This window comes from Panthera uncia, chromosome C2 (assembly GCF_023721935.1).
Source record: "Panthera uncia isolate 11264 chromosome C2, Puncia_PCG_1.0, whole genome shotgun sequence".
Taxonomy (NCBI): Eukaryota; Metazoa; Chordata; class Mammalia; order Carnivora; family Felidae; genus Panthera; species Panthera uncia.
This window is the reverse complement of record NC_064810.1, coordinates 122,557,586-122,579,107: the sequence shown is the minus strand read 5'-3', so window position 1 is coordinate 122,579,107 and position 21,522 is coordinate 122,557,586. Positions and strand designations below refer to the sequence as shown.

General features: G+C 49.4%; 1 protein-coding gene across 1 annotated transcript; it reads left to right on the top strand.

Moving 5' to 3' along the window:
* Positions 1–16,050: 16,050 nt before the first annotated feature.
* SOX14 (SRY-box transcription factor 14) lies at positions 16,051–16,773 on the top strand. Its single transcript, XM_049629990.1, has one exon. The coding sequence runs from the start codon at positions 16,051–16,053 to the stop codon at positions 16,771–16,773; it is 723 nt and encodes a 240-aa protein (XP_049485947.1).
* The last annotated feature ends 4,749 nt before the right edge of the window (positions 16,774–21,522 follow it).

Sequence of the window (21,522 nt, the reverse complement as noted above, 5' to 3'; positions counted from 1 at the left end):
CTTCAGGAATCTTATTTCTCACAACATTTATTAACATCTGGTGGAGCCAGTGTCTGCACACTTTGTTCCATTTTCACCCCACATAGAGATGTTCTATCAGTCAATCCACATAGTGACAACAGAGCAAAATTTCCTCCAGCTAGGATTATAAGTGCTCAGTATAGTCTGAAGAGCCAGTAGTTTTTTGTTTCTCAGATGTTGCAATTTCACTCCTCAACCAGCATGGTAGCACATATCACATAGCATCAGGTTGCATCTTGTACATGACATAATGGCTCTTGGGCTTTGATGGCAGGTGTATGAACAAACCATGGCAGCTCATGCAGCATTGACCATATTAGGTCTCAGAGTAAATTCATTGAACTGGGTGTAACTGACTTGAATGTTCTACCATGAACAGGCTATTCCTCATATTTGGGGCTAGTTTGCTACTGAGCAATTACAAAGGCTACCTCTTGTCTTGCGAATAAAAGCTCATTAAAATAAGCCAATTACTGAGTGACCATCAAGAGCCAAGCTCTGCCCCATGCAGTGTCCACTCTGCCCTCCTCTGGATAAACCCTCTTCCTCGCATTGGCAAAGGTAGCCTGGCAGTACCCTTGCTAATTCTTTCTCGATTCCTCACCCTGAATGTCCTCCAAGACCTGGTGGAGGAAAGGTGTACGATAAGGCTTGAAAGATACTCTAGAACAGCTATTCCCAATTCTTGAGAAGATACGGGCCCCTTCTAACATCAAAATATTTCACAGACCTCAGCATGATTGAGGATATGTTTTGAGTACCTGATAACTGAGAAAACATGGAACAAAAAGTTAACTAAATTCAGTAATGATTTAAAACAGTTAGGATGCTTCCCCTGGCAAGACACAGAAATCTAGATTCAACCTGGCTTTAACAAGAAGGATACATATATTTCTTATCTCATACAACAAAAAGGGTCAGAGGAAGGACTGCAGAGAGAGCTGATGCACCAAATCAGTATTGTCATCGTGACCCCAGGGCCTTCCTATCATGCAACTCTGTCTTCTTACTGTGGCTTTCATCCCCAGACTGGCAGCACAACAGCTGTGGCACTCCAGCTGCCACACTAAGACACACATCTGAAAGTTAAGAAAATCTATCTCTTCCTGTAGTTCTCTTTTATGGAAGGGAAAGTGTCCCCCAGAAGCCTCTTGGAAACCTTTCCCTCAAGTTTCATTGGCCTAAATATGTGCATATGCCCATTGATGGACCAATAATGAGCCCAGAATAGGACTAGACTGAAACAGATCAGGCTCACTCTTAGAGCTGGGAGTGAGGTTCATTTCTCTCAGGCTTTTGGCTGCATGGAAACAGGGTAGGTGCCTGGGGAGGGGAGGAAATCAGGGTTCCGTTATGAAGGGAAGAATACATGTCAGGCAAGCAAACAATAGTGCCTGCCTCTTTCTTTTAAGCGAATTTGTAGTTCACTAATGTGCATTTGAAAAATAAGAGTGAATATATGTGTGGTAGTGTGATATATTCATCTATAAGTGAATGGCTGTATGGACTCTGCCAAAATTCTTTCAGGGCAAGTGCCATAATATTCAAGTAGAAATGGTTTAAATAATTGTAGTTTACTTTTCTCACATACTTTTCTCTAAGGTAGATCATTCCAGGATTGGTTCAGTGGCTCACCAATGTGAGCACTCTGGACCAGCTACTCAATGATTCCCTTGGCTTTCTCCTCATAGTCACAAAGTGGTTGTTGTTGTTCCATATACCTAACCCCTAGAAGATAAGGAAGGAAAGAGAAGAGAGGGAAGGGGAGGGGAGGAACAGAGGGAGATAGGGAGAGCATCTCTCTTCAAAGAATTCTCTTAGTCTAGACTTTTCTTAATTCAGAGCTTGAGGCAAAGACTTGTGTGCAGGTATTTGGTTAGGATATGTGATTCCCTAATAAAGAATAGGAGTCGCAGATAAGGGCAGTGAAACAGGAATGGAAAGAAAGCCAATGCAGATGCATTACTGATGTGGTCACCTCCGTGAGAAAGTGGTACTCAAACCTATTGGGACTTTCTGAGAAGCCTTATGAACTACATCTCATAATTGTCCATTCAGGAGACAAAAGGAGAAAGGCTTTATCACCTCTGACCTCCTAGTGGCCAAGGTCTGCCCCACAGGTATTAAGTTCCCCTGACACCACCAGGTTATGCTTATATGAGGGCAGAGAACAGAGTTTCCATGGATTTCCAGGGCTGCAGCATCAGAGGAGCTCTAAAACAGGAAGTAAGGACTATACTGCCTGGGCCCAGATGAGACCCTATCAACTGCAAAGATGGGCACTGACTTACACAGAGCTGGTCACCCCAGCAGAGGGGCTGAGGGGATTTTGAAACAGTACACAAGCAATGTCCAATACAGTTTATTTTTCATTTAGTGAAGAAAATCATTTCCTGAAGTTCTCAGCAGACACCCTCTACCTACCTACAAATGCCTACCTACAAATGCAAAGGAGGCTATGAATGTGTATATTTGTAATTTTTATCCTCTAGAGTAAAAGGTAGGTTTTGCCAGCAAGAGGGTGGGATATATATTCCTGATTAGTGAAGGTGTTCTTATTAACTCCTTGTTAAAATTCTGTGCCCAAGGAAAAGAAAGAGGAACAAAACAAGAGAAAGCCACCAGAATGTTAACAGCAGAGACCAGTGGCTGTCCCCAGCATCTCATCTCCCACAGTAACAGAATATTTGGGACAACGCATATCTGCTCAAAACAATGACTGTCATTCCCAGCCTCCTTGACAGCCAGGTTGGACATGTGACTCAGGTGTACACAATGCAATGGAGCAGATGTAACATGTTTAACTTCAGAATAAGAGGCTATTTGGAGCCATAGTGAGGAAGAGGAATAATGGAGAAATGATAACACTTTGTTCTGTTTCTATTTGGTTCCATGCTGGGTCTGTTGCCTAGATTTCATTTTTGATCCTCACATCAACCTATGGGGAAAGTAGTATTATCTCTGTTTTACAGTTTAGAAAACTGAAGCTCAAATAGACATTTGAAATTTACTTTAAAGACAGAGTCATGTAAGAGTGGCAAGGTTATTTCCCTTAGCAACTTCCCTGTGTTTCAGCACACTTCCCTCAACCCTCCTCTCTCAGTGGTGTCCCCAGGTCTTTCCTTTCCCCTACCCACTCCCATAGTAGTAAGAGCCACTCCCAAGGAAAGCAACTACAAAGACCAAGTACCTCAAAGCAAAAGACTGAGGATTTTTTCCCAAGGAGGTTTTTCTGCTAATGGAAACAAAGTTAGACCCCACAGGAGAAAGAGGAGGAAGAGGAAGCATGGGACAAGTGAGACACATGGGAAAGGAGGGGAAATTTAGTCCTGCCTGGAGAGGGGATTGGTGGGGTTTTTCTACCTCAGTGACCAGGGAACTGAGAGTAAGCTGAATCCTGCTCAGTGTCACCAATCTGAGAGCACTTCCAGGTCCTCCCTGCCTCAACTGGCACACCATCTTCGTGAAACCAACCATCTAGGGGCCCCTGGGTGGCTCAGTTGGTTAAGCAACGAACTCTTGATTTCAGCTCAGGCCATGATCTCAGAGTCATGACATTGAGACCCATGTCAGACTCCATGCTGGGTGTGGAGACTGCTTAAGATTCTCTCTCTCTCTCTCTCTCTCTCTCTCTCTCTCTCTCTTCACCCTTTCCCCTCTCCCCCTCCCCTGCTTGCTCACTCTCTCTCTCTCTCTCTCAAAACAAAACCAAAGCAGCCATCTAACAATTTCAACCCCTCCAGGTGGCAGATAGCCAGAAGGGAAGGCCCTCCCCTATTCAAAGATGTACTCAAAAAAACCAATTGAATAGTTCCCTATGAGCCAAGAGAGCAGTGGAAAAGATGGGAAGAACCAACCAAGTTTGGACATGGAGAGATGCTCAGAGACTTCACAGGTGAGATGGAGCTTTAGCTCAGCACACCTTAAGAAAGTATGTTCTCAGGGTGCCTGGGTGGCTCAGTTGGTTAGGCATCGACTTTGGCTCAGGTAATGATCTCACAGTTTGTAAGTCCTAGCCCTGTGTTGGGCTCTGTGCTAACAGCTCAGAGCCTGGAGCCTGCTTTAGATTCTGTGTCTCCCTCTCTCTGTGTCCGTCCCCCACATTCATATTCTCTCTCTCTCTCTCTTAAAATAAATAAACATTAAGATCTTTTATTTAAAAAAAAAAGTATATTCTTAACCATAGATGAATAAAGGAAATTCTCAGCTATGCAGCTATAAGAGGGCTGACAAGATCAGCAGAACCACAGGACTCAGGATAGGACCTGAGAATCCACAATGTGTGTGTGACTCCAGACCCCGAGTCCCATTGGGACCAACACTGTATTTCCCAACAGCTGTTGAAGAAGAGCAGTATTTACTGTTCCAAGATCATTACAGGGAGAAATTCAGCCCAGCTCCTCCTAGTCCTCCTAGACTGAAAAACTGAAAGGTTATTTTATACAGCAAGCGAATGCCAACTCAAAGGAACTGGTCAGTAAAAATAATCACAATTTTACTAAATTAAAGTGTATGAAAATAGAGTATAGTTGAATAGAATCCATAAAAAGAAGGTTCAGATGTGCATACCAAAAGAACTTGAGCTTCTGCATGTAAAAGCTTAGCTATGGTTATAGAAAGTCAGCTAAGTCCAATTCTAGACAAAACCTGAAATGGTAAGTAAGCAAGGGAGACTTTGCAAGGACTTAATAAGGAAAACAAATTCTCTCACATATCAAGAAGCTTCAAAGTTGAGTTTCAAAGTTGGTTATTCGACAACTCTACAAAGCCCTCAAGGAACCAGATTCCTTCCCTTTTCCCACTCCCATCCTCATCTTACTTTCTCTCTTCACCCATCCCCTACATGGTCCCAAGGAGGCTGCCCTAGTCCCAGGTGTGAAGTGGTACCATGCCAACAACATCATCCCAAAACAGAAAAATTGGGCACCGTTTCCTCCTGTGCAACTCTTTTGAAAATCAAGGAAAACTTTTCCCAGAATCCCACCCCAGAGCAGACTTCAATTCATTGGCCACACTGGGTCACATGCCCACCTTTAAACCCATCCCTGGCAAGCAGATGGAGAGTCTATTATTGGTTTAATCAAGCAACCCCTGAGCACTGGGTTAAAAAAAAAAAATCAAGGTCTGATTAACAAGGAAGAAAAGGGGGAATGACTGTTGGCTAACCAGTGAGCATTTTCTGTCACAGATTTTATGTTGCAAATCAGAGAATAAATGATAGGATAGTCTACAATGAGGACAGGGTCGGTAACACCAATCAGGGGCACAGAAGAACTTCAAGATATCTGACCTAGTTACTTAGCTCAAATCCATCTTCATATATCTAATAAGTATGCTCTATGTTTCAACATCTTTAAACAAGTATTTCAGCAAGGCAGTATGGTAGACTAGGATTAGACAGACCTATGTACCAATCCTGTCCCCATGACGTGCATGTACATAAGTGACGTTTGCCGTGCCATTCCAAGGTGGCTTCTTTCTCTCATAATCTTGTGTCTATTGTGGAGATTAATAAACAAAGAATCTCAGCGTGTGATAAGTACCACAGAATACAAGGATTGAGATTACCTTTTAAATTATAATCCTAGGATTATAAATGGACTGTCCTGATTTATTTGAAGACTAATCATTGCTAAAATTATCCTACTGAATTTAGCTCTTAAACCTAGGTTGATAAGGGAATCAATCCACTCCACAGCATAGTAAGTACAAACCTAAAAATATTTTTAGCAAAGAACTGCTGCAAGATATATTTGGTTAAAACCATAATAACAAACCAAAATAAGTCCTCATCAGCAGACTAGACACACTGCTTTCTGATAAAAGTACGAGTTTAGGAGAATTTATTGACATGAATGTTGCATTAGCAGAGACATTGCAAATGCTTACCCAGAATAAATAAAGACAGTAAATAAGTACAGAGTAACTTCCAATGTCTTCCCATCCATCTACATAACATTCTCATACTGAACTTCATGAAGTCCCATTTTTAACCTCTCACTCCTCACCTCCAAAGCCTACCATTTTCATTGCCCAACTGATAGATTGCCAGCCCCTCATTCTAACATCCAGTGATACCATGAATTGGTCCACCTAACCCTTGACCTTTACCCAGTTCATATGGAGTCCTGCATCCCATCCCCACACCTGCCCCAGTGCACAAACCTCCCCACCTGACCTACCTCCTTCCCTCCCCTCAGTCTATGCAATCCTTCCCATCCTTTCCTGAAGACAGTCAAGGCCCCCGTTCAAGGAGCCTTCTATTAAGATATAGCCCTCAAGGATCCACACAGTCTCCCTTCTGCCTCATACCATGCTTGTGCTGAGAGGATTAGGATAGCAAAAGGAGGACTCTTGAGTCAGACAATACCTGAGTTCAAATCTTGGATCCACCACTTACTAGCTCTGTGACTATGGGCAAATCCTGGCTGACATTTTTAGGTCTCAGTTTCCTCATCTTTAAAATGAGGATAATAACAGATTTCTCCACCTAGGCTTACTGAGTATTAAATAAAATAATGCAGATAAGGAGTTTTTGCATCAGGGCGCGCCTGGGTGGCTGAGTAGGTTAAGCGTCAGACTCTTGATTTTGGCTCAGGTCATGATCTCCTGGTTCGTGAGATACAGCCCCATGTCAGGCTCTGTGCCAAGGGGAAGAGCAAAAGTGAATACAGGACATCCCTGCAACCCAAAAACATGAAGGATAAACCCTAGAGGCTAAGATGGGACACAAAAACTGGAACTCCAAAACTGGGAAAGTGAAGGGAGACCCCAGGCACCAGGCAGAGAAGCACCTGTTCCAGACTGCAGCAGTAGGACTTAAACAGACTCATGTTAAGCAATGCTGCTATCATGCCATCTCTTCAACCTGATGAAAACACTGGAAGGTACACTCCAACTAAACCTTAAAGTAAATGAGAACAGGAAAGATGTAAGAGACAGAAGCTAGGAAAGTCAACCTAGAAGGAAAGGACCTCCAGAAAGGATGTCTCCAAGAGACTAGAATGACAGACTTCCCAACATGGCTGACTTAGTGTGCAATCGTGTGAGGGTCTGGGGGACAATTATGGAGAATCAGTAACAGCTACAAAGCAAACCAAGTAGTGGGGAACTAGGACAATTTGTGGCAAGTACATGAAACTAGTCATAATACACTACAATGCTCAACTGTGAATATTTGTATAGTAATAATGTAAATACTGTTAATTGAACCAAAAAGGCTGTAACAGAACTCCCCTGAGATGGTAGAGGGAAAGCAGATGGCATGGGGGTGGGGCCAGAGAACTACCTTCTCCTATCAGGCCAGTAAATAACAGTCTGCACATTTTTTAGAAACACAGAGATGTGTAGAGGTTCTCAAAGAATGGAAAATTACTGTCTTTGGAAAGAGGCTCTTTAGGGATTGTGAAGAGCAGGAGTTTCCTAAGGCAGGAGACTTACCGGTTTTTAGTACTTTCTGACTATTTATTTATTTATTTATTTATTGAGAGGGCCCACATGCCAATGAGCATTTAGTGGGGGAGGAGCGGGGGGAGGGAGAGAAAGAATCTTAAACAGACTCCACAATACAGAGCACAGTGTGCATAACCTGGGGACCCTGGGCTCATGACCTGAGCCCAAATCAAGAGTCCGATGCTCAACCCACAGAGCCACCCAGGCACCCCTTTTCTGACTTTTTAAATTAAGTGATGATATTATTTCAGTAAAATAAAATTTAAATAACAAAAAAAGAAAAATTGATCAGCATACTCTAATTTTCAACGTACTGGTTCCTCATCAACTGAGCACTAATTCATTTTTTACTTACAGATATTTTCACACTTTATTGATCAGGATCAGGGCTAACTAAAGAGCAAACAGAGAGTGAAGTGGTATCATTTCAGAGGTGCTGCAGAGGCTCCCTCAACAGTATTGGTAACATCGCCCCATGACAGCCACACTGACCTGGGCCTCCAGCAGCCCTCCCCTTAAATCCAGCTTTTTGAGGCCCTTATTGGCGCCTTGATAATTAGTGAGCATGTTAGCTCCAAGAAGAGGACAGAAGTGAACAAGACACAGTTTGGGGATGAAAATGCTGACAAGCAAAATGGTGTTAAAGAAACTGGAAAAAGAGCAAGAGCCAACCCCAGCAAGGCCAAATGTGTACTGGTAACACAGAAGTGATAGAATTCAAGACAAAATGGGGGCCCTCTGCACAATTCTGCCAAGAGTCATCTGGGATCACATCTGGAAGACACAATCAGTGTGTGTCACTTAGGTTTATAGCGTTTTATTCCTGTAAAGCTCTTCCCATTCAGTTATCCAGTTGGAGCCTGCAGTGGTTATCCCCCAGGACAGCCCCCAGTGATCCCACTTCCTGGTATTTGCATCTTTGTGTAGTCTCTTCCCACACTGTACCAGGCTTCTGTCTTGGTCCCTGTCAGATCATTTGCACAGGGAGAATCAAGATGCCATGTCATGAACAGTCCCTAGGAAGAGGCCCATGTGGTAAGAAACCGAGGCCTCCCACCAACAGCCCCATGAGTGAGGCTGGAAGCAGATCCTCCAATTCCACCAAGCCTCCACATGACTGCAAACCCAGCAATTTTTACATTGTACTCCCTTAAGAGACTCTGAGTCAGAACCATCCACCTAAGCTGATCCTGGACTCTTGACCCTCAAAAAACATAGGAGATAATAATAATTTCTTGTTTTAAGCCACTAGGGTTTGGGGAGTAATCGTTACACCAATAGATAAGCAACACCAGGTCTGACAGCCGGCCATGGTGAAATTTTTATCCCCATTTTTCAGATGAGAAAATAGAGGGCAAGAGAAGTCAAGAAATTTGTCCAAAGCCTCACAATAACTGGGAGACCTAGGTCTTGAACTCCCATCAACTTAACCATCAACTTAACTATTTCAGTGACTTCAGTATCAAAATAGTAAAGATTGTTGGTCTTCAGAACATGTAAAAATGATGCTTTAAAGAAACAAGGACATGAAAATAAACATGCTTAATGTAGCACCTTTTGCAACTGCTCAGTGCCCCAATATATCCTGCTATTTAGGTTGTGAGCAGAGGTAGGTACAAAAAGAGGAACTGTTACTCTGATCCTTGATTGGGGCTTGTTGCCAGAGTTTGGTCTTATCCTCTGCAGCACATAATTTGTGATAAAATTGGCAAGAGAATGTATGCTCCAATAACTTGGCCGATTGCATTAGGCAAACAGAGCCTTAAAGAGTATTATTTATGATAAAAGCTGACCAAGGATTCTTACATCAGAAGAATGGAGGTGGGGGAGCCCTAATGCATGTCAAACACCTGAATGCAATAAAACCCAAGGCAGAAGCATACAACGTTGACGTTCTTTTGACTTTTATTTTAGCACAAAATGTACTTTCTGTTCTTATAACCACAGGGATTTTTTTTTTTAATTCTAAGAACCATCACTTGCTCACATACAAATCCTCTATTTCTCAAGCTGAGATATTCAAGATGCCTATATGTAGCCTCAGTGTCTCCAGAAAGGGCCATCTCAGAGGCTTGGCATTCTCCACAGGGAAAGAGAGTAAGTCAGGGACTCATCAGGTTGTCAATATCTACTGAATATCAATGGACAAGGCTTTGGAATCTCAACAACCTATGACCATCCCTTGTTTTTTCCCTCAGCTTCCCGAGGGGAGAGGAGAGCTAAGAGAAATCCAAAATATTCAGTAGGAGTAGCCTTATTCTCAAAGGCATTGCCAAGAGCTGACCCCAGGGCCAATAAAAGTTTGCCCGTTTATAAAGTTTCTGGCCCATAATTTAAGGCGAGATTCCTCCATAAATAGAGTGTCTCATAAGCAGTATTTTTTGTTTGTGGTTCTAGGCTTATTAAAATAATTTTGGTGTGTCTCATTCCAATGACTTCCCAGTACACTTAGAATAAAATCTGCGGCGCCTGGGTGGCTCAGTCGGTTAAGCAGCCGACTTCGGCTCAGGTCATGATCTCACGGTCCGTGAGTTCAAGCCCCGCGTCGGGCTCTGTGCTGACAGCTCAGAGCCTGGAGCCTGTTTCAGATTCTGTGTCTCCCTCTCTCTGACCCTCCCCCGTTCATGCTCTGTCTCTCTCTGTCTCAAAAAATAAATAAACGTTAAAAAAATTAAAAAAAAAAAAAAAGAATAAAACCTAAACTCCTTACGGAGCCTGGAAGGCCCTGAATAATAGGCACTGCCAACCTCATGCAGTCTTTTCCTTATACTCTCCCAGGGTCCTTACATCCTTCAAGTACCCTTGGTTAATCACCCCTCCAGTTGGTAGTATTTCCTGCTTCCCCTACTTTATCACCCCTTTATCAGGCTGGCTCCTTCTTGTGTTCAGGTTCCTGACCACCCAGTGTAAAGAAGACTTCCTCCCCTCAGCCCATCTCATCACCTAGATTCACTTTTTGTCACTTAACACTATCAGAAAATAACATTTATTTAATTATACAATCATACCATCTGACCATTTATTGAACAGTTCCTACATGCCAAGCGCTGTTTAAGGGCTTTCACTGTATTAACTCATTTAGTCCCAGTAAAAAATCCATTATGCCCACTACAGGTGAGGAAGCCAGGACACAGGTTAAGAGCCTTGCCTGAGGTGATGCAACTACTTGGTGGTGGAACTGGGAATCAGCCCAAGAATTCGTTTCTTGTTTTTTGTCCGTCCTTCGTTGGGCTTAAGCTCTATGGGAGAAGGACCTCCGCAGGTCTCATTCACTGCGGTATCCCAGCACAGTGCCTAGCGCACAGTAGGTGCTCAATAAATAACCTTTTAATGAATGAATGAATAAGATTTCAAAGTGCTTTCCGTGCTCCCACCCTTCCATTTTCTGGGATAAGGGTGTACATGTTAGGCAATCCTCTATTAATTTGCCCCAAGTCGGTGAGTCACGTGATCTTTGCTTCGCCCAGACCCCCAGCTAAGGCAAGGCGGTTTGAAGTATCAAAAAGTCTCCTTACCTGGGTGCGCTCATGGTGCTGAGACAGAAGGGTCCTTCAGCCCAGTCAAGCACACTGCCAGCTGGGCGTTGCAAACGTGAGGTTGCAGGAGCTCCAGGCATCTGGAACCCGGTTAAGTTCGCTTTCTCATTGTTTCTGGGTGGAAGCCGCGCCCTCCTGTGCCATCTTGGCTTCGAGGGACACTTGGAGTTTTAAAAAGCTTCAAGACGAGTGGGCTGGGCTGGTTTCTGGAGGGAAGACCCTAGCGCAGTTACCAGAAAATGTCTTAATAGGACCAGAGCCCCGGGTCTTTTCGGGCACTGTAGAGATATGGGATAGGTCTCTGAAACCGGGAGAAAGGTAAAACGCAGGGATGCCAAATATTACAATATTTTTGGTAGTAAGAAAAATTTGAAGTTTATGATTTAACCAAGGTGCATTATCTCCCAACATCAATTTACTATCTTCAGTGTTGGCTTCTTGGTTGTAAACGCTCACGGGTGGGCTGGATTATAGCACCCGTAAACACCTGAGTGTCCTCGGGTTCATACTCCGCGCAGCGAGCGGGGGCGGCACGGAGGGCCCCGAAACCGGAACCTGGAACTTCGCTCAGTTACTCTCTGGAATCCCGGAGGGGCCGCGGTAAGCCGCCAGGGCTGGCGTCCTGTGAGTGCCCCGCACCTCCGCGGATCGGGACACAAATGACTCTCCTGGCCTCTTAGCAAACAGGCCCCGCGCGAGCCGCGTGGCCAGCTTCCCTCTTGTCCTCCACCCCATGACCGCGTTCTCCAAGTCACCATTTGCGCGCATTCTTCTCCGCACTCGGCTGTCATTCAGTCCCGGAGGCGGTCTGGGAGCAGAGACCTTCTGCCCACCAGAGAGGAGGAGGTGGGGGCTGGAGGGCGGCAGAGCGCGGAGGCCAGGCAGGTGGGTGCGGGCCTGGGAGCCCGGGACTTCCGCGTTTGGCTCAACCGGGCTGCACCTGGGATCTTCCCCGCAGCTGCAAGGCGGGGAAAGGCCTGTTGTAAAAGTTTAAGTCGGAGCAGAAGGAAACCATAAAGCGTCTCCTTTGCGTTCCGAGTTGTGTGGACACTGGGCATTTAAAGATGAGTAACACGCCGCATTTAAAGATGAGTAACACGCCGCCACTGCCTTCGAGGAGTTCGAAGTCTGGGGGACTGCACGGGCTGCGACAGGGCTCCACGCGAGGCTGGGGAAGAGGGCGGGAGATAGAGCAGGTGTAAGAGTGAGAGCATAGAAGGTGTCTTAGCCCATTAAGGGAATCAAAGAAGTCTCCCCAGAGGAGATGAAGCCTTCAAAGAGACCCGAAGTAAGGAAAGGAGTTGGTAGAAAGGAGAGCGGAAATGGTTCCTACAAAGAAGAACCTTGCCGGGGGCGGGGTGGGGGGTGGGGAGGCCGGACGAGAGGGAGCGGGGCTAAAAGTGGATAGGGTCGTGACCTCTGAGGCCTCTCCACTTCCACACGAACAGGGACGGTTCGCTGACAGCATCCCAGCTGCTCAGCTGTGCAGATACCAGGCTTAGGCCGGCACGCGTCGCGTTTTCAGTACCTGCGCTGCGAAAAGGTACGCGTACGTACCTTTACGTACGTGCGCGGGTTCCCTAGGTAACCTCCCGCAGTGGAAAGGCCGCATCCCAGGGAGGTCTCCAGCTTTGGGGAGTGGCCTGGCGGCCCGAGCTTCAGGCTGCGGGTAAAGCAGTGGGCGTATTTAGGAGTCTTTTTTCCTAAGACCTGTTCCAGCGGTGACCAAAGCCCCTGGCTTTCCCCAGGGGCCATCACTCCAAGACGTCTGCCGTGGTCTAGGCCTGGCGGGAAGGCAGAACTTTGAGGGGTGGCGCAGAAGAAGGCAGAGGCATGGGCTGGAGACAGCACCGTGAAAGGCTCCAGGATCACGGGAACTCCTGCGCAGGGCCCAGAACTCACGAGTCTTGAATAAACCCGTAGCCAACCAGCACTGTGTACGGGTTGTAAGCGACTCTGCCGTGCGCCTAGGAGACGTTTGGATGCCGGGCGGGAAAAGCGCGGCCCTCAACCCTGAGTTCCCTCCCAGCAGCACGGAGTTCAAGTCTCAAAGCCAAGACACACAGGGGCATACTGGCTCCCTCCAGGGTCAGTGCAGTCTGACCCAGGCTGCCTGGGGCTCCCGAACCCTGGGAAGTCCTGTGGCTCCCTGCCCACAAACTGCCACCCCACCGTTGCTTGCCCTTTGTGCTAATCCGCTCAGCAGTTTTGGATTACGAACCAGAACGGAGTGTGAGATGTTTAGAAAGTAGCACAGACCAGAGGCGGAGGAGGAAATTTGAGGAACTGAAGGAGGGCGCGTGCCTGCCCCGAGTGACCTCGGAGCAACAGGAATGAGTTGGCCTGGAGGCTGAAAAAAGAGTCTACGACCTTGTTCCTGGACCCCTTCCAGGAGCAGTTTCCTAGAGGCTGGTTTGCATGAGCCCATTAGGTCTGTGTGTGGGTTTGGTGTCCCCCGACGGTTCCAGAGTGAGTTGGTAGGTCTCAGCCAGACGCCACAGCTCTCTGCAGATAGGAGCACTTCTGTCATTCTTTCCTCAAACTGGTGAGATCGCCCAGTGGGACGCGAATTGCCTGGCTCTTAGACCTCCCATCCCTGGCAAGATCGGCGTGCAGCGCTTAGTCCACAGGCTAGTCTGACCTGAGTAGGGGCTGCCTGAGACCCTTGGAAAGCCTCCTGCGACTGGGCTGAAAAGCGCCTCTACTTCCTGGTATGCCAAGCTAAGTGAAACTTCTTGCAGAGAAAACAGGGTTAGAGAGCAGGATGGAGGCCTGGGGCTGTGCTGAGAGGACTTTAAAGACCGTGAACCTGCTCACAAGTCCAGGCGGAGGTGGCAGAGGTGGCGCACTTGGCGCGAGGTCTATTGTCAGGGAAGCCAGGTCTCAGACCAGATCCTAAGGGGAACAAGCCCAGGCGGAAAGATAAACCTCCAGTGAGGTTTATCTGCATGGCAAATTCCGATGACTCCCATAGTCTGGTGGAGGGGTGCACCTTGGCTCGTTCTACCATCTCATTCTTAGACCCGGCCCCACGTGGGGTGGAAAACAAATTAGGGGGTTTCAAATCCCATACACCCAGCACCACCACTCCCTACTGGAGTCATCTGGCATATCACTCAGCCCTTCTCAACCTCAGTTGCCTAATCTGCAAAAGGGGCATAGTGCCCACCTCTCTGAAGAGTGCGCTCGGGATGAGAAATACCACGGATCTAATTGTAGGAAGGAGACATAAAGCCTTCGCCTCAAACTTGATGCACTACCCGCTAAAGAAAGCCCCTCTCTCTCTGTCTACTCAATTTCTGCTTACCTCCCCCACCCCCAAACCCTCCAAGCCTGCGGAGCTGTGTGCTGTTTCTGGTCGGTCCTCCCGAGAGAGGCTGGTGCAAAAGCCAATAAGCCTGGAACACACGCAGGTCCTGCTGGGCCTGGGACAATGGTTTCCATTTAATAAATATTTCCCCCAAGGGCATTTCACATTGGGCAGGCAATTATTCAAAGGAAACAGGCACGCAGGTTGGCTCCGCGGGTTATTTCGTCCTCTTTACCCGAAGAATGCTCATCTGACGCAAGAAACGAGTCTTGAATTCTCGCTGGGTGGAAGAGGTGCCCAGGGACAAATCGACCCTCGGTGCGGATACAACCTGAGACTCTATTCTAGGGCCTCTGCAGAGGGGCAAGGGCAAAGCCCCCACGCCCCGCCGGGAGCAGGCCCAGCCTCCAGGCTGTCCTTCCGGTTTGGACAAATGTGGGGGGAAAATTGTAGGTCTGAAAACACTAAATAATGATATCGTACATAGGAATCATGATGGAAACCCTATTCCCGGCCTCTCCACAAAAGTGAAGAGAGGGTCGCCGGGCTCTTCCAAGCATTTTAAAACTGCACTGCGAGACGGGAGGCCTCCCAGCAAAGGGTTAGAACGCACCGCTGTGCCAGCCCAGGAGCCAGCGCTTCGCCCAGGCGCTGCGTGCTGGGGCAGGGGTGGAGGCGGAGGCGGAGGGACACCCGTGAGAACGCCGCCAAAGGACCCCAAGGATATGGTTAGAAAAGTTTATTTCGCTTTTTAACCTGAGTTTGATATATTCTTTTTCTTTTCCGAGGATCTTTGACAACGGGGAAAGTGCTGTCCTTGCATTTCCTGGCGAGGCTGTCCTATTTATCAACACGCGCTCTCAGCTCACTCCCTTTGCAGCCCCCTCCCTAAGTCTTTGTATTTGAAGCCCTAATTCTGCTTTGCACGACCGACCTGGAAAGGAAACCAGCGCGAAGAGTTTTATTTGTTGACAGTGCCAGAAACAATGTGGAATCCGAGTCCCCAGTCCTGATCCGGCCGCTCTGTTCTCTCCCTCTCTCTGTCTTTCCCTCACACCTCTCCCCGCCCCCACTAGTCGCGCTCCCTCTTTCCTCCCGGGCGCGTTGGCAGGTGCGCCCCCTTGCCTTCTCTGCAGCTGATTGGCGCCCAGGTTGGGGAGTCACCGCCCCGCGCTTATGTCAGAGTGCGTGCTGTCCGGGCCCACCTCGCCTTTGAACTTCGCCGCTTTTGGCTCCCGTTCACCAGCCTCCCCGCATTCTCAGCCAGGTGCTGTGCTAGGCGAGGTAGCTCCGGGAAAGCCACGGGAGGGGGGGAGGGAACCACAGCGGTAGACACAGGACAGAAGAGAACCAGAGAAGGCGAAGGTGGAGAGGGGGAGAAGGAGGAGCTTCCTGCCCTCGCCAGCAAATTACCTGGCCACTTAATCCCAGAGACTCCGGTACTTGGGCCCCAGCCTCCAGTGCCGGCAGCCCCCCGGCCGGCTGCCCTCTCCTCCCCCGCCCTTCCTGAACTCACTCGCCCCCCGGGGCCTGCCTGGGTGCCGGGACTGGCATGATCAGCTGAACTTTGTGGGGTTAGCGCTTCTTTCTGGCTTCCCCTCAGCGGTGCGGAGGCGAGGGGAGCGCAGATAACCGGCTCAGGACGGACAAACCGGCAGACAGACAACCGCGCCCAGTCTCGCCTGCAGAGCCCCTACACTCCCCACCCCCACCCGCCTAGCCTCCGGGACCATGTCCAAACCTTCAGACCACATCAAGCGACCCATGAACGCCTTCATGGTATGGTCCCGAGGCCAGCGGCGCAAGATGGCCCAGGAAAACCCCAAGATGCACAACTCAGAGATCAGCAAACGCCTAGGCGCTGAATGGAAGCTTCTGTCCGAGGCAGAGAAGCGGCCGTACATCGACGAGGCCAAGAGGCTACGCGCCCAACACATGAAGGAACACCCTGACTACAAGTACCGGCCGCGGCGCAAGCCCAAGAACCTGCTTAAGAAGGACAGGTATGTCTTCCCCTTGCCCTACCTGGGCGACACGGACCCGCTCAAGGCGGCGGGCCTGCCCGTGGGGGCCTCCGACGGCCTCCTGAGCGCGCCCGAGAAAGCCCGGGCCTTCTTGCCGCCAGCCTCGGCGCCCTACTCCCTGCTGGACCCCGCGCAGTTTAGCTCAAGCGCCATCCAGAAGATGGGTGAAGTGCCCCACACCTTGGCCACCGGCGCACTGCCCTACGCGTCCACCCTGGGCTACCAGAACGGCGCCTTCGGCAGCCTCAGCTGCCCCAGCCAACACACGCACACGCACCCGTCCCCCACCAACCCGGGCTACGTGGTGCCCTGTAACTGTACCGCCTGGTCTGCCTCCACCCTGCAGCCCCCCGTCGCCTACATCCTCTTCCCGGGCATGACCAAGACTGGCATAGACCCTTATTCGTCAGCCCATGCCACGGCCATGTAACCCCCAGCCTAGCCCGCCAGACCTGGAGGGTGGCCTGGAAGCGGGATCTGCACCCTGTCCTCTGCGCCTAGCCCGGGCCTCAGACGCCTCCGGGTCAGCCGTGCTGCTGCCCGCTACCCTACCCCCAGACTCTGCCTCTCTTCCAGGGGGATGGTAGGGGCGTCCTCCCGGACCCAAGGCGCAGACAGGTGCCAGAAACTTGCGAACATATGACAGCTACACAGCTGCCCTTACCCCAACCGTCCCAAAACAAATCTCCGACTGTACCCCCTTTGGACAAAAAAAAGTAGGCAGTTTTGCTTTATTTATGTTTCCTTCTCTCTCCTCTGATGGGCTTTGGACTCCAGAACTCCCAGATCCTGGTACTATATCTAGAATATGCATATATATTTTTTCTTTTGCACCCTGAAGAGTTAGCTGTGTCTCTGTGTTTTGCCATCAGACACAACTAGGTGCCATTTGCTCTTTATGTGTGGGGGGAAAGGCTTAAAAGTTTAAAACTACAGAAAGGGAAATATTTCTATTTAAAATCATGCTATGATAGTGTTTGCTTCTTTAAAGGTAAAACAAAGGGACCCACATGATTATTTTCTTTGTATAAAGCAGTGCTCCTAGAGACCTAAGTTTACTTTTAGGCAGAATGTCGGGTTCTGAAGTCAGGAAGTAGAAAGTGAACAAAAATTAAAAGAATAAAAACATCCTAAATGGTCATAAATGTTTTGACGATGTCTTGGAAATGTACCTAGAAGGATTTCACCTCCTTACTCTGTTCATTTGTTGAACAAAGACGTTTTGAATAAAGACAATCTGTCATTGCAAAAAGTAACCTTTGATGTGCATAAAATCCGAAGTCAGGAGGCCCTGCCCCAGGGACGGAGGAGTCGGGTCTGGGAGGTTTAGAGTGCACAGAAAGACTCTAGCAGTGGCGGCTGGCCTTGAGTGGGCCCAGTCTGGTGGCCTGCAGGCCAGGTGCAAAGGGGCCCAAAGTCTGGGATTTGTCCTGATCGCGCCCTCTGGACCCGCTTTTTGCCTTTAGAGGCTGGACAAAGGTATCCGTCCCTCGGATGTCACTCCTTCCAGGCGTCTTCACAAAGTGGTCAGACCACTTCAAGGAGCGAATGAACTAAGACAAAGGCTGACCCAGACCTCTGAGATCTGGGTGCATTTTCTTTTCTTTTAAACCAAACTCCAAAAGAATGGAGAAAAGCACAGTCTACTGGGAACCAGTTGCGCACCAGGCACCGAGTCCCTCGGTGGGTGTTTTTAAGTCCAATGCATGGGGAAGACCGGTGGAATTGGTATTTTTAAAAGATGCTTGAGAACACTGCTGCTGGCTCTTGGGATTTGGGGCTCGATACTGGTTCCTAAGTTTAAAAAGACAAGTTTAAGAAACCTGGAAAAACATATCTTAGGTCCCCGCTCTGGACTATCGGAGACTTTTTTACTAAGACCCTGCGGGAGCAAAGAGAAAAGGAGGCACGGAGTGCCTCAGGCATGGAGTATAGAAAAAAAATCATAAAAATTAAATAACTCTTAGCCCTTAGTGTTTAACAAAAAAAGCAAGAGAGCCTTTTCCTTTCCCCACTGGGTGAATATTACCTGGAAGATTGCTCTGCTTTTCATGGGGAGAAGGGACTTTCTGATGCCTTCCATCCCAACTCTTCGGAACTTGTTCTCAAAATCGAAGGGTGCTCCCCAATGCCTATCTCCCCTCAGTCTCACCCCCAAAGCCATGCTCGTGCATGCTTTTCTGTAGGTCGGGTGCTTTTTCCACTGGCTTTGATGTGGTGCGGGATGGAGGTGTGGGGCAGACTAGCTATTTGTCTGCTTTCTGCTGCTGTTGAGGGGTTTTTGCGCTTGCCTCTGTCTTTTCCAAAGGAATCAGTGGTTGAAAGTGCAAGGGAAACGTCAACAGACACCAAAGCCGAAAACCACCGATTAGCATATTGTCCTCAAAACAATTAGAACTGTTTGAGGTGTTATTTGGAGCCTATTCATCTGAGCCCCTTTGTCAAAGGGGGATTTTCATTATATAAAAAAAAAAAGTTAGCAGTTGTCCATCTGGCTGAGCTGAATAGCAAAGTGATCCGTGTTGTATATGCTTTTCTCATTAAGAGCTCTTTTGAGACCGATGTTAGAATTAAATGGTATAACACAATTAACATACACGGGCGCTGAATAGGAGGGGACGCCTATAAATAATAGATAGATAAATAAATGAGCGATCAGGCGAAGGTAAACAAAAGCGGGCTGGGGACAAGTAGGGGGAGGCCGGGCGGGCTGCGCCACGCTTACTTAGCATCACAAAACCCTCTTACAAATCGAGACAATTAGGAAGTGACTTGCCTCTGGTGGCTGTGGGGTCTGGGGGCTCTAGGCGCTTAGGGAAGGCCCCTCCTTTCGCCCCCTAGGAAGCCCAGGAGGCCCAGGGCGGAGGCACCGCGGTTTCCCTGTCTGATATAACCCCAACTGACAGTCCTGTCAGCCGCTCTGATCTCCCCCATAGCTCAGTGTCCCTTAACATCTCCTAAGATGAAGCTTACAGGGGTGTGGGTGTCTCCCCGCAGAGCCCGGCGCACCAGCGCCCTAGTTGCACAGAGTGCCCCGGCCGGAGGTGGATTCCGGCGCGCACGGCCCCACCAGGGTGCCCAAGAGACTCCCAGGCAGAGTTTGGCTGAGAAGGGTCACCAGGTGGGTCCGAGAGAGGGGAAACCTCGGGCAGCGGCGGGCCGGCGGTGGAAGCTGGAAAACTGAAACCAGGGCTCCAGACTGCGCCTGGCTCTGGACACTCCGAAAGCAGCTGCAGGAAACTGGGGTGCGCGGTAGCGGGGAGGCGCCCGTGTGCCTGCGGCTTGGTGACTGAGACTCGTTTCGAACCAGCAGAGAGCGCGGGGCCCAGCGCAGGTCCCGGGACCTAAAGCCATAGACTAGCTCTAGCCGTTTCTGTCTGTTCCACCTCCTCTCCTTCCTTGCTAGTCGGGCTCTGTCCAGCTCTGTGCCCTCCTGAGGCCTGGCCCCAGCCTCGGCCCCGCAGGGCCTGCCTCCGCCTAGCCTCCCGCGTCCCCCCGGGGCAGCAGAGCCTCCACCGAGGTGCGCGGCCGCAACTCGCCCTAACAAACAGCCGAAATCCTCCTCGTCACGCCGCTGACAAGGGCCGATTACTGACTTTGAAGTCAGGCGCAGACAAAAAGAAATCCCCTGGGGGGGCTGTGGAAGGGGAGGGGGGGAAGCAGTCCCTGTCAAACCTGTTTGCTCACAACTGTCTCTTTCTTTCAAGAAAATCATTAAAGCAAACCTGTAGGGAGAGGAGCGCCCCGCCCGCCCGGAGTCGAGGAGAACCGCTTCTCCCGAGCGCGAGCGCGCTACGCTACGCGCAGCAAAGAGCAGTCAAGAGTCGCCCTCGACAGACTCTTGGTCTCGTCGGGAGAACGCGAACTCCCGCGGCGAACAGGGTGACGGGGATCCTGCAGGAGGCGACTCCCTGGACTCCTCCGCTCTCCTTGCGCGTTCCGCAGCCTGGGAGTCCCAGACTTCTGCGGGCAGCCTTGGCTTCCCTGAAGCAAGGGTGCCTGGGGCGGGGTGGGGGTGGGGGAACTGGGCCTCTCGCCTGCGGGTGCTATTGCTTCCGGGGGACAAAAAAAAAATGACCCCAATACATGCCGCGCTCACCCCCACCTCTCCTCTACTAGGCGTTTTCTAGGACCCCAGAGGAGTCCTGACCAACTCCGGCTCCAGATGGCAACCGGTGGCATTGACCCGGCAGGGGCAGAGTTGTTTGGGTGTTCGTTAGATTTTCTTTCTTTAAAACCTTAGCGGTCCCTTGGCTGAGGAGCACAATGGCTGCATCTTCTGGGAGACGCCGGATCGTTGGCCCCCTTCCACACCCGGCCTCTCACGCAGAGCCTCTGTAGCCTTCCTTGCAGGCGCTTCCCCAGCTTTGAGTCTGTCTCCAGAAATCTTTAATCCCCTTCTAGTTTCTGAGTTTTCCCAAATACCAATTTCCTTAGAACCGCTAACTTTATACGTGGCAGACACCAGCTACTTAAAGTAAATCACACTGAGGTGTGAGTGGCTGACATCTGAAACCCTCCTAACATTTGCATTTTAAAACAGGATCTAGATAACCTCCCGGAGTCTAACCTCCAGTCACCTAAGCGAGGTGATGTTTCAGTCAGGGTAGGGCCTAGGGGACTCTCATTACATCGTACCACCTAGAGAAGCGTCTCCCGCGTGGGCAGCCTCTCTGGGGAGAACTGAGACCGCCAGGGCCCAGAAAACTTGTCTAGCCCGGCGCCAGGACTGCCCTCAAGGACTCTGCTTCGGCTCCTCCCCAGCTCAGGTCTTGTCACCATTGTTCAAGCAGACAATGAATTTCAAGTCATTTGAATTTGAATATCACATAATTCACAAGATTCGTGTGAAGAACTCTCATCTCTTTATTTGCTGAGTGGATTGTGCGTGTGTATGAGTGTGAGAGAGGAAGACAGGCAGAAGGGACACGTTAGGTTTGGGTACAGGGGATGCGAGGGCCTTTCTGCCATGGCCAAGGGGCGCTCCCTCCTAGCTTCTGGCCCTGCCCTGGCCTCGAGACCCTCTCAGACCCAGCTTTGGGGGCACTATTTGGGCTAGTTACCCTCTTGGCGCCTTGTCCTGGAACCAGAGGCGTTGGCGCTGGGCAGCTGGAGAGTAATTAAGAAAATCCTAAAGTTGGGGATGGGTGGGGGACGCTAGAAATTCTGGGACGTAGAC

Coding starts and splice junctions, on each gene's coding strand:
- SOX14 (XM_049629990.1), top strand. CDS start 16,051: ATGTCCAAACCTTCAGACCACATCAAGCGACCCATGAACGCCTTCATG.